Genomic DNA, 13,447 nt, shown 5'->3' with positions numbered 1-13,447 from the left:
TCTCCTGCTCATGCTCTTCGTCCTCACTCTCTCTCTGTCTCGCTTGCTCTCAAAAATAAATAAAAGAAAGAAGCAAGAGAAAAACAAACCAAAAAAACACTGCTTCTAGTTTCCAGAGAGACTATTAAAAAAGGTAAAGAAGGAACACCTCAACATATTTAAGAAATTCACATTCTTTTTTTTTTTTTTTAAGTTTATTTATTTTGAGAGAAAGAGAGAGCAAAGCAGGGGAAGGACAGTGAGAATGGGAAAGAGGATCCCACGCAGGTTCACTTTCAGCACAGAGCCTGATGCAGTGCTCCATCCCACGAACCTTGAGATCATGACCTGAACCGAAATTAACAGTTGGATGCTTAATTGACTGAGCCACCTAGGAGCCCCAGGAATTCACATTGTTATATTTAAATCTAAACTTACACGTTTCCTTCTGTTAATAAGCAGGATTACTTCCTTTATCCATTTTGTACTACAGACTTGTGAGATATAAGAATATGCCAAATTGTGCTACTTTAATATTATGTCCTCCTTTTATAAAGTAGAATTTAGACATAAAATGATTTTTCATTGTGACATTTACCTTTTCTTCCTATTTTTGGTGTCTAGACCTCTCCCTAGCAATTGATTCATTGCTGAAAACTTATTCCTACATTTTTGATAATACTGCCACCAAGTGGTGGTGATACCCCAGTCTCCCATAAATAGTTATTTTGACTTAAGTGCAAATCATATTTGATTAATCAATATTTACATACATGTCACGAGTATAACATAATCAGTAAACCTAAAAACTGATCCTAGAAGTCTTTTTTAAAGCATATTTTAAATTATTAGCAGAATACCATCTGATACTTATTCATTTGTCCTATTCATTACTTTTTTAGGGAAAAATAAAACTATCTTCTTCCGTCTTACTACTTTGCAAATTGAAAAGTACCTCAATGCTACATAAAATGCCTCTTAGCGAATTAGTTCATAGGATACAGCTAAGTTTTTGCAGCCATTTTCTAAAATAGTTACTTGAAATTCAAAAAGCATGAGTTTCATTTCAATGCAAAATTTTAGTTCTCCCTTCAAAACACTAGCTATAATACTCATTTTAAGTGTAACTTACCTTGCAACTACAGAATAAGTTATTTCTAAATCTTTAGTAAGCTACAACGCAAATTTGACATGCAAGTCAATCCCTACTCCATTTTGTTTTCTTTTTCTTAACCACAGCATAAATTACTTTTTTCATTGATTACTAGCTATACTATACTACTAGATAGATGGTACATGAAACAGAGTTTTTGTAATAATAATAGGACTTCTTTAGAATGATTTTAACATTTTATTGCTGCATATATGTAATGCAAATAATGTCTGGTGATAATAAAGCATTCCGGAATTATACACCAGGGCTACACACTTGTGAAACCTGCTTTACATAAACCATACAATAATATTTAGGCTTAATACAGAAATTCAAAGCTAGGAGGCAAATCCAAATAGACTGTACTTAAAATATCTCTCATTATTAAATTTGACATTTCCCAGAGGGAACTAGCACAGTCTTAACTAATGATCGGTGAAAGAATACAACCACAAATAGTAATAAGAGCCTGAGAAAAATATTTCTTAAAAAAAAAAGCAAACACTATTATGTACATTATAATCAGGTCTAAGCACAATTTTTACACTGTGTTTAATAATATGCTAAGAATGTGAATTACAAAGTTTAGCAAAATTGGTGAAGTAAACTTAATAATTTACAAGAAGAAAAACATGTTTACATGTTAGTGTTAGACTTTTTTTCAATTACCTAGTAGAGAAAACAGTTCAAGGGCTCACAGGCAAATGTTAACACATTTTTTATTTTTCACAGTTATTGTAACCAAATATTAAATAATTTAATTCATAAGTATTATATCACAAATTACACTTGTAACAGCATGACTTTTACTTGAAAACTAAAGGATGAAATATTTACTTATTTACACACTGCCCATAACACTGATGGACTTTGGTTTTTAATGCTTTGTTTTCTAAAAGTTATGCTGTTTATTTTTAACAAACAAAAATACATCTGAAGAGACTGAACCAAAACAGTGCCACTTAAGACTCACATTTCCTAGCAATTGAACTAATAAGACAGGATTCAACTTCATCTATAAGGATGAAGAGCATTTAATAAAAAATAGAATCCAATCTAGCATGTTTAAATATAAATCGTACTACCGCGAGTATCCTTAAATGAAAAATAAAAAACACAAAATCTTAAAACTTTTACAACACTGCATAATAAATGTGAGTAAACTTTCTAAACATTTCTTACCCTTCCTTAGACACATTCTTTCTCAGTAACTTTTCAAGGCCTTATCATGAAGAGCCGTGGTAACATTTTATTGTCAAGATAAATGCACTTATTTTGGGAAAGCATTTAACATGACTGACTCTCCACTGTTTAAATGCCTTCTCTAAAGATAAATGTAGTTTTCTACTTCGACCTCTTTTACTTAAAGTCAACCCTGGTTCTATGCATAACTTACTACATTTTACCTATAGTCATTCCCACTAAGGATGCAATATTATTTTTAAAAGGAACTCTATTAACTACTTTAAACATGTTGAAAAATGGAAAGACCAATTTAGAGCTGTGTCATAGGAAATAATATAACCAGGTTCAACCCTGGAAATGGGTCTTTCATAAAAGAAGATTAACTATAACATAACTTTCACAGTTTTATTATTCTTCAGTTTAATACTAATCTGACAATCATACCTAGTTAGATAGCATGTCATCTGACTCTGGGTTTTATACAAAAGGGCTTAGGAGAAAGTTTTAATAAAACACTATAAAATACTAATTTTTTGTAGCTTATAGTTATTAGCATTAAAGATGTTCTGTTATATTGAACATAAAAGTAAAGTAATCCTATTACCCAAAGATGCAGTTAGGATTCTATTTAATTAAGTCATTGGTGTTTTGCTATTAAACACTGCCAAAATCCAGTGAATAGGCAAGTTAAAGAAGCAGCTGTGTTTCACTTGCTTCACAAACTTTGCATTAGGCACTCGGTTGGCTATTCTTTTTTCACTGAAAATAAACTTTCACTTACCCTTTCTCTATGACTACTTCTTTCCCAACACAGGGATCTCATATAATGTGAAAAACTTAAATAACAAATGTACATTTTAAAAAATGTATATTCAATAAGTCCCTATTTAATGCAATTTAATCTGCTCAATGAAATGTTTAAATTTTACTACAGAATAATTTTTTTCAAAGCCATACTGTACTGAATTCCCCAACCAAGACTCATTTTAAATATACACCCTAAATAAACTACCTTTGAGATGTAGAATTCCTTATATTATGTGCAAAATAACTCTTAACCACAAAAGTTAACTGCTCCATTTAAAATCAAGCAACATCCAGTACTCCAGCAGCCACAAGTTGTCGTGAGAGCCAATCCAACCCTTCATATAGTCCCATACCACTTCGGGCATCACAGCCCTGAATATACCAGCTACGGCCACAGCACAATTTATGCAGACTAAGAAGTTCAGTGATCTCTTCTACTGACAGAGCTCCAGCAACATCCTGAAAGATATACACATAGCAGAATTTTTTTTTTATAATCTGCCCATCAAAATTCTCATTTTCCCAATTATTACTATTTATATAGAGTTCCACTGCTGCCACTCTAATAGAAGCCTAAAGTTAAAACCTAGATTCGCCTTTCAGTGATTAGTAAGCAGAGAGAAAAGTTTTGATGAATATAATTTATAATACAGTCTATAAGAATAGCCTTACAAGTGAAATGAGTAAAGGCCATGCAGCCTGAATGAAAACTACCTGCATCAGAAAGCATCAAATCAACTTAAAAAGATTAACGTGTATCACAAAAATGGCTCATTCACAGAATTTATACAATGAACAGTTTCTAAACTCCCACTCCAAATACTCAACAGCCCTACTTCCCAAAAGCGACCATGCTATAAAGGTCATGCAAATAAACACAAACAAACCTACTTTAGTTTTTTGTGTGTTTTACTTAATACTTATCTTGAGGATAGGTATCTTTCCATTATCTGGACAAGCACATTTTCTACATTTTTTAACATCTGAAGTGCATTCCACGGTGTAGATGCAACTTAATTTTTTTTTTTTTTTACAAATAGTTTATTGTCAAGTTGGTTTCCATTTAACACCCAGTGCTCATCCCCACAAGTGCCCTCCTCCATGCCCATCTACCCCCTCCCCCCCACACCCATGAGTCCTCAGTTTGTTCTCAGCATTCAAGAGTCATGGTTTGCCTCTCTCCCTTTCCCCCACCACTTCCCCCCTTCTTCTCCCCCATGGTCCTCCATCAAGTTCCTCCTAATCCTCCTATACGTGCGAATATTATGTGCAAAATAACTTATGATATTTGTCCTTTTCTGCCTGACTTATTTCGCTAAGCATAACACCCTCAACGTCCATCCATGTTGCTACACATGGCCAGATTTCATTCTTTCTCATTGCCACGTAGTATTCCATTGTATAGATAAACCACATCTTCTTGATCCATTCGTCCGTTGATGGACACTTAGGCTCTTTCCATGTTTTAGCTATTGTTGAGGCAACTTAATTTTCTTAACCATTACTATACTTAATATTTAGACTGAAGTCCTGTGTGTTTACGTACTATTACAAATACATACGTGTACATTTGTAATGTATTTTTATTTACATTTGCAATATTATCTGTAAAATAACCTTAGGATATTTGTCTGCAGAATACATTAGTAGAGGTAGAATTACAAGGTAAAAGGGTATATGCATCTAAAATTTTGACAGGTGTGATACTGCCAAAATGCTCTCCAAGAAAATGTCTCCATTTAATAACCACAGCAACAGTATATGTGAGTCTGAAGATTATCAAATTTTTATCGTTAACAATGTAAGTGGAAAATGATATTTCACATTGCCTTATTTGTATGTTTTTAAAATTTTTTTTAATGTTTATTTACTTTTGAGAGAGTGAGAGAGCACAGGGGAGGGGCAGAGAGAGAAGGAGAAACAGAATACTAAGCAGGCTCTGAGCTGTCAACTGACGGGCTTGAAATGAGCCAAGGTCAGATACTTAACCAACTGAGCCACCCAGGTGCCCCTGCATGTTTTATAGTAAGTAAAATGTGTCTTCTCTTAATAGTTCACCTTTTTATTTTTTATTAAGAGGAAAATCCTTTATTCTTCATCCTACCCTTTGCCTCTCTACTGCACTTGAAAGCATGCTCGTCCTCCTACAAAGCATAGATCAAGATCTAGGAATCTGCAGCTTCTCCCTATCCTTCACCTTCCCCCATTCAGTCACCAAATTCTAACAAATCTATCTTCATAAAGTCTCTTCAGTCTGCTTCCACCCTTCTATTCCTTTAACTGGGGATCTTATTAACCCTCTCACTTGAATTACAGCAGCAACTTACTGCATCTGCCTGTCTCCATTACCTTGCCCGTGGTTAATTCTATATCCTAACAGACAACAGTCCTAAAACACAGATAAGAGTCCAAAAACCTTTTGTTGGTTTTCCTCTGTCATAGATTAAATCCTAAATTTCTAGTCCAGACCTCATCTGTTATTCTAGAATTTCTTCATCCTCTACCTGTCCCTCCCACATACATCTGCTTCTGCTCCCTAAAAATGCTCAGGCTTTTATTTTCTCTGCCTGCAATGTTCTTTCTTTCATATACTAACTGACAGTCCGAGCCATAACTTCAACTCAGAACCTACTTTTTACAAATCTTTACAAGATGCCACCTTTAAACTACTCCATTTTCTCATAACATATTGTTAATATTACTGAAGGTACTTACCAGTTTTCTATGTTATACATTCACTTACTTGTTTACATCCATATATACGAGTTTCTTTTTTTATAAAGTTTATTTATTTTGAGAGAGAGAGAGAGCAGGGAAGGGACACAGAGAGGGAGAGAGAGAATCGCAAGCAGGCCCTGCACTGTCAAGGCTCAATCCTGTGGGATCATGACCTGAACTGAGAGCAAGAGTCACACATTTAACTGACTGAGCCACTAAGGTGTCCGTAGGAGTTTCTGGAAGCATCAGCTACCTTTTTAGATACCAACCAAGTATAGCATTTTTCACATAGGGTATATTCAAAATACTCAGCAGAAACTTGATAAATATCTATTGAATTATCTCTGTTTTGAAATCTTTCCAGTTATCGTAGGACATATAATGCACAGAACTAAAGTAAGTATTCTGAAATACAAACGTGTTACCTGTTTGTTAGCAAAAATCAGGAGCAAAGCATCTCGGAGTTCTTTTTCTGTTAACAACTTTGCAAGTTCACTGTGTGCTTCACTAACTCTGTCTCTATGACTGCTGTCAACAACAAATACAACAGCTAGCCAAATAAAAAAAAAAAATCTAATTAGTCATTTGCTAACTTTAGGTAAATGAACCAAATATTTTAATGCTCTTGTTATTACATTATGGTTAGTCTACTATCTACTATGTTTTTCAGAAAGGCTACTCTCTTATAACAGCAACTAGCAATACTTAAGAGTATTGCTTTACAGGGTTCATATAACTTTTCAGCTCTCTTCATTTCTTCTTCTATAACAGGATTTACCACACTTGTTCTATCAAACACAAATTGTGTAAATGAATTAATATTTTTCTCTTAATAAAAATATACATCTCACGATCTCCCTATTGATGCTACTTCTTTTAAGTTTCTATTTTAATTCACCTGATGCTCATCACAATAAGTGTACTCTTGAATCCTCATCACCTATTTCACCTATCCCCCCACCCACCTCCCCTCTAGTGACCATCAGTTTGTTCTCTATAGTTAAGAGTCTATTTCTTGGTTTGTCCCTCTCTTTTCTCCCCCTCAACTCATTTGTTTCTTAAACTCTACATGAGTGAAATCATAGTATTTTTCCCTGAGCTCTTTCACTTAGCATTATACTCTCTAGCTCCACCCACGTCATTGCAAATGCCAAGATTTCATTTTCTCTGTCTGAGTATATTCCATTACATGTATAGGTACACACACACACACACCATGTCTTTATCCATTAATCAGTGGATACTTGGACTGTTTCCATAATTTGGCTATTATAGATAATGCTGCTATAAATATCAGGGTTCATGTATTCCTTTGAATTAGTATTTTTGTATTCTTTGGGTAAACACCTAGTAGTGTGATTGCTGGATCATAGGGTAGTTCTATTTATAACTTCTGCAGGAAACACCATTCTGTTTTCCAGAGTGCCTGCACCAGTTTACATTCCCATCAGCAGTGCAAGAGGGTTCCTTTTTTCTCCACATCCTTGCCAACATCTGTTGTTTCTTGTGTTGTTGATTGTAGCCATTCTGACAGATATGAGGTGTTATCTTATTGTAGTTTTGATCTGCATTTCCCTGATTATAAGTGATGATGAGCATCTTTTCATGTGACATATAGATCATGCTGGCGATCTATATGTCTTCTTTGAAGAAACGTCTGTTCATGTCTTCTGTAAATTTTTTAGTTGGATTATTTGGTTTCTGGGTGTTGAGTTGTAGAAGTTCTTTATATATTTTGGATACTAACCCCTTATCAGCTATGTCATTTGTAAATATCTTCTCCCATTCCATAGGCTGCCTTTTAGTTTTGCTAATTTATCCTTTGCTGTACAGGAGCTTTTTATTTTGATGTAGTCCTTGTAATTTTTCCTTTTGTTTCTCTTGCAAAATTACTATGGCCAACATCAGAGAAATTACTATCTGTATTCTTTCTAGGATTTTTATATTTGTAGTTCTCACATTTTGGTCTTTAATCCATTTTGAATTTATCTTGATGCATGGTTTAAGAAAATGGTCCAGTTTTCCTAACTAAAGAGATTAGCTTTTCTCATTGGATATTCTTTCCTGCTTTGTCCAATATTAGTGGAGCATAATAGTTGTGGGTTCATTTTGGGGTTCTCTCTTCTGTTCCACTCGTATATTTGTCTATTTTTCTGCCAGTACCATACTTTTTTGATTATTAAAGCTTTGTAATATAACTTAGAGTCCAGAATGTGATGTCTCCAGCTTTTCTTTTCTTTTTCAAGATTGCTTTGGTTATTTGGGGTCTCCTGAGGTCCCATACAGATTTTAGGACTGTTTGTTCCAGCTCTGTGAAAATGTTGATGGTATTTTGATAGGTACTGCATTAAATGTGTAGACTGCCTTGGGTAGTATGGACATTTTAACAATATGTTTTCTTCCAGCCCGTGAGCATGGGATGTGTTTCCATTTCTCTGTGTCATCTTCTATGTCTTTCATCAGTGTTTTATACTTTTCAGAGTACAGATCTTTCATCTGTTTAGTTAGGTTTACCCCTAAGTATCTTATTATTTTGGGTGCAATTATAAATGGGATTATTAATTTCTCTTTCTGCTGCATCATTATTGGTATAGAGAGATGCAACAGATTTCTGTTGATTTTGATTTTGTATTCTACAATACATACAATACATTTGATTTTGTATTCTACAACTTTACTGACTTCATTTATCAGTTTTTTGGTGGAGTCTTTGGATTTTCTATGTATAGTATCATGTCACCAGCAAACAGTGAAAGTTTTACTTCTTCCTTACTGTTTTAGATGCCTTTTATTTCCTGTTTTGTCTTATTGCTGTGACTAGGCCTTCCAGTACTATGTTGAATAAAAGTGGGGACAGTGGACATCCTTATCTTGTTCCTGACCTTCGAGGAAAGGTTCTCAGTTTTTCCCCATTGAAGATGATGTTAGCTGTGGATTTTTCATAGATGGGTTTTATTAAGTTGAGGTATGTTCCCCCTAAACATACTTTGTTGAGGGCTTTTATCATAAATAGATGTACTTTATTAAGTGCTTTTTTGCATCTATTAAAATGATCGTTTTTTTTTTAATTTTAATGCTTTATTTCTGGGAGAGAGAGAGAGAGAGCGAGCGAGCGCAGGGGAGGGTCAGAGAGAGAGGAAGACACAGAATCTGAAACAGGCTCCAGGCTCTGAGCTGTGAGCACAGAGCCTGACACGGGGCTCAAACCCACAAACCATGAGATCATGACCTGAGCCGAAGTCAGCCGCTCAACTGACTGAGCCACCCAGGCGCCCCACTGATCATGTTTCTTATCCTTTCTGTTACTGATGTGATTTATCATGTTGAGTGATTTGTGAATACTGAACCACACTTGCAATCCAGGAATAAATCCCATTTTGTCATGGTGAATGATTCTTTTAATGTACTGTTGGATTCAGTTAGTTTTTTTGTTTTGTTTTGTTTTGTTTTATGTTTTATTTATTTCTGAGACAGAGAGAGACAGTGTGAACAGGGGAGGGTCAGAGAGAGAGAGAGGGAGACACAGAATCCGAAACAGGCTCCAGGCTCTGAACTAGCTGGTAGCCCAGAGCCCGATGTGGGGCTTGAACCCACGAACTGTGAGATCATGACCTGAGCCGAAGTCAGACGCTTAACCGACTGAACCACCCAGATGCCCCAGTTTGCTAGTATTTTGTACAGGATTTTTTGCATCTGTGTTCAGAGATATTGGCTTGATATTTTAAAAAGATATATAAGATAAAAAAGATATTTTTCTTTTTTAGTGGGATCCATCTGGTTTTAGTATCAGGGTAATGCTGGCCTCATAGAATGAATATGGAAGTTTTCCTTCCTATTCTCTTTTTTGGAATGGTTTGAGAAGTATAGGTACTAACTTGTCTTTAAATGTTTGGTAGATTTTGCCTGTGAAGCCATCTATCTGGTCCTGGATTTTTCTTTGGTTTTTGATTACTGATACAACTCCTTCACTGGTATTCAGTATGTTCAAATTTTCTATTTCATCTTCTTTCAGTTTGGGTAGTTTATACGTTTCTAGGAACTTATCCATTTCTAGCTTGTCCAACTTGTTGATGTATAGTTTTTCATAACATTCTCTTATGACTGTGTTTCTGTGTTGTTTGTTGCTATTTCTTTTCTCTCACTTGTGATTTTATTTATTTGGGTCCTTTCTCTATTTTTCTTGGTTAGGCTGGCTAGGGTTTATCCTGGTTTCACTGATATATTCTATTGTTTTTGTTTTGTTTTGTTTTTCATTTCTAAACAATGTATTTATGCTCCAGTTTTATTATTTCCTAACTTCTACTGGTTTGGGGCTTTGTTCTTTTTGTAGCTCTTTTAGGTCTAAGATTAGATTGTATGAGATTTTTCTTGTTTCTTGAGTACGACCTGTATTGCTATAAACTTCCCTCTTAGAACCACTTTTGCTGCATCTCAAAGATTTTGAACCATTGTGTTTTCATTTTCATTGGCTTCCATGTACATTTTTATTTCTCCTTTTTTTTCCAGGTTAACCCATGCATTGTTTAGTAGCATGTTACTTAACCTCTAAGTATCTGTGGTCTTTCCAGATTGTTTCTTGTGGATGACTTCTAGTTCCACAGCAATGTGGTCAAATTAGATGCGTGGTAGAACCTCAATCTTACTCAATTTGTTGAGACTTGTTTTATGGACTATGACACTACTTGTTCTTTGATTTCCATTTCCTTTTCCAAAAGATAGTCTAAATAAATCACTATCTTTATCTCTCCAAAGTATTTTCTCTAGGTACCTAGCACGGCACTTTCCACATATATAAAAATATTACTTAGTTTCTCTCCTAGGTGGAAAGAAGAATGACATATGAAATAGGTGGCATGAACAAAAGCTTCATATTGGGTATAGGCAAAAGCATAGTATGGAGCCCAAATATAAATAAATGTTAGGTGCAATATGTAGTAAAACACATACTGGCCAAAAGCAAACCACTGCAGGTTCTTTTGCAGGTAACTTATTATTAATGGAAATGAAAGAATGGAGCTATTGAGACTCACATAAGAGACTCACATATTGAGACTCAGACTCACATAAACACTAATAATATACTTTAACTGTTAAGAACAGCAAGAGGAAAGTACTCTTAGCTGCCATGATATAAATTATGGCCTTTAATGAAATAAACCAAAGCACATATTCCAGTCTTTCCACCTTCACTTCTTAAATAAAATAAACTTAGCTAGTTAAAGCAATTCCATTCAAAATTGGCATCCTAAAATTCTGAAAAATTAAGATACCATTTTTCACTCTTACCTTGGGTATTGAGGTAATAGTGTTTCCACAATGGTCTTAATTTGTGTTTTCCACCTACATCCCAAATAGTGAACTTCAGATTTTTATATTCTACAGTTTCCACATTAAAACCTGTTTTTAAAAAAAGTTACTTTAATATTGAACTTATATTTATAATGAGTAACACATCAAACACAGGCAACCCACTGTTTATAACTGTGGTATACAAATTATCTTCATACAGAGTATCTACTGCTGCCCAACTAACTCCACTCCTAATAAATCTATATGAGGAATATATAAATTTAACAGCTGTTAGCTGTTAGCTGTCTAACAGCTGTTAGAAACTCCAATAACTGAGTGCTCTGCACCACTCCTACTCCCTCAACCTGACACTCACCAATCCTTTAAGCATTCCAACTATCCCAGTGATACTCTGTTCTTTCCTTTTTTTATGTTTATCTATTTACTTTGAGAGAAATAGAGAGAGAGAGAGAGAGAGAGCATGAGCAGTGGAGGGGCAGAGAAAGAGAAAGACAGAGAATCCCTAGCAGGCTCTGTGCTATTAACAAAGAGCCCAACAAAGGGCTCAATCTCACAAATGATAAGATCATGACCAGTGCTCAAAATAGAGTTTGACACTTAACCGACTGAACCACCCAGGCACCTCTATTCCTTCTAAGTATCTCAGCACCCACATTTCAATCACACAGCCACTGAATCTTGCATTTTTCTCTCTGACATAGTAATGTCTTAGAGCCAGTAAAGAGCCCAGTATTCGATACTGGCATAAGATAAAACCCTCAATAACTCAGCTGTAAGCTAGAGTTTGTCTATAAAATGTTCATTAAAGTAAAAAGCAATGCTCATACTTACCAATTGTTGGAATAGGCTGCATGAATTCATCCTGTTTTAACTTAAACAAAATAGTAGTTTTTCCAGCACCATCTAATCCTAATGTAACAACTCGAATTTCCATTTTGGGTCCAATGTGAACTCTATTGTCCTGTAATTTTTAAAAATTTAAATCTTATTTTGATAGGATGTTAAAAAATATTAGCATTTATACTTTTATTTATAATACCTTTGTTAATTATTTCATCTACTCATTCCACTGAGAGGAACCTGTATTATTATATTTTTGTATTATTTTGTATTATAATTTTGGTGCACAGATCTAATTCTAACTGAATCAACAAAAACAAAAAACTATAAACCTGTGTTAACGGTGTACAATGTGCAAATATGTAATTTTTTAGGTGAAGCTATAAAACAATAGTTTTTATATGCAAATGAAGTTAAAATGTTATCACTTTCAAAGAGAATATTATAACAAGATGTTCTTTGTAACAGCAATGGTAAACACACAAAAATCCATAAAATATACACAAAAGGAAATGAGAAGGAAATCAAACCATGACACTAAAACATCAATGAGACACAGAAGAGGAAAAGAATGACAAAAATGCTACAAGATATAAACAAAATAAAGAAATAGGAAAGAAATAAGTCCTTACCTATTAATAATAACTTTAAATGAATTAACTCCCCAACAAAAAGGCATGACTAAATGGATAAAAAAACAAGATCTAACAATATGCACTCTACAAGAGACTCACTTCATTTCTAAGAACACAAGAAGGCTGAAAGTGAAAGAAAAGAAAAAGATAGTCCATGTAAATCATACTCAAAAGAGAAAAGAGGTGGCTATCCTAGTAGCAGACAATATAGACTTTAAAATAGACAAAATAGACTTCAGAAACTGTTAATAAGAGACAAAAGGTCATTATATAATCATGAAAGAGTATATTTACAAAGAACATATTACAATTTTGAAAATTTGGATTTTAAATATATGAATAGGGGTGCCAGGGTGGATCAGTCAATTAAGCATACGACTCTGGATTTTGGCTCAGGTCATGATTGCACAGTTTGTGAGACTGAGACATATGTCAAGCTCTGCACTGACAGTGTGGAGCTTGCTTGGGATTCTCCCTCTCCCTCTCTCTCTGCCCCTCCCCTGGTCATGCTCTCTCTTTCTCAAAATAAATAAACTTAAAGTATGTGTGTGTGTGTGTGTGTGTGTGTGTGTGTGTATTATACACACACACACGTTATATGTATATGTAACATATATGTTATATGTATACATATATGGATAAAGGTCCCAAACGAGATCCAAAAACAGAAAACTTAGAAGAAAACACAATGCAAAATCTTTTTGACAATAGATTTGGAGTGATTTCCTGGATATGACACCAAAAACACAGTCAACTAAAGCAAAAAAGACAATGGGACCATATCAATCTTAAAAACTTTTGTGAACCAAAGGACACTATC

General features: G+C 34.5%; 1 protein-coding gene across 1 annotated transcript in view; it reads right to left on the bottom strand.

Moving 5' to 3' along the window:
* Positions 1-1,317: 1,317 nt before the first annotated feature.
* The window catches only part of TRIM23 (tripartite motif containing 23), a 41,991-nt gene continuing 29,861 nt past the window's right edge, over positions 1,318-13,447 (bottom strand). Inside the window, exons 8-11 of the mRNA XM_039255534.1 lie at positions 11,984-12,113; positions 11,129-11,239; positions 6,268-6,392; positions 1,318-3,583 (exon numbers count right to left, since the gene is read on the bottom strand). Coding sequence (XP_039111465.1) covers positions 3,404-3,583; positions 6,268-6,392; positions 11,129-11,239; positions 11,984-12,113 — 546 coding nt within the window. The 3' untranslated portion in view covers positions 1,318-3,403. The remainder of the gene's footprint in view (positions 3,584-6,267; positions 6,393-11,128; positions 11,240-11,983; positions 12,114-13,447) is intronic.

The sequence above is a fragment of the Hyaena hyaena genome, unplaced genomic scaffold, assembly GCF_003009895.1.
Source record: "Hyaena hyaena isolate Hyena2069 unplaced genomic scaffold, ASM300989v1 scaffold_530, whole genome shotgun sequence".
NCBI lineage: Eukaryota > Metazoa > Chordata > Mammalia > Carnivora > Hyaenidae > Hyaena > Hyaena hyaena.
This window is presented reverse-complemented; position numbering and strand designations above follow the sequence as displayed.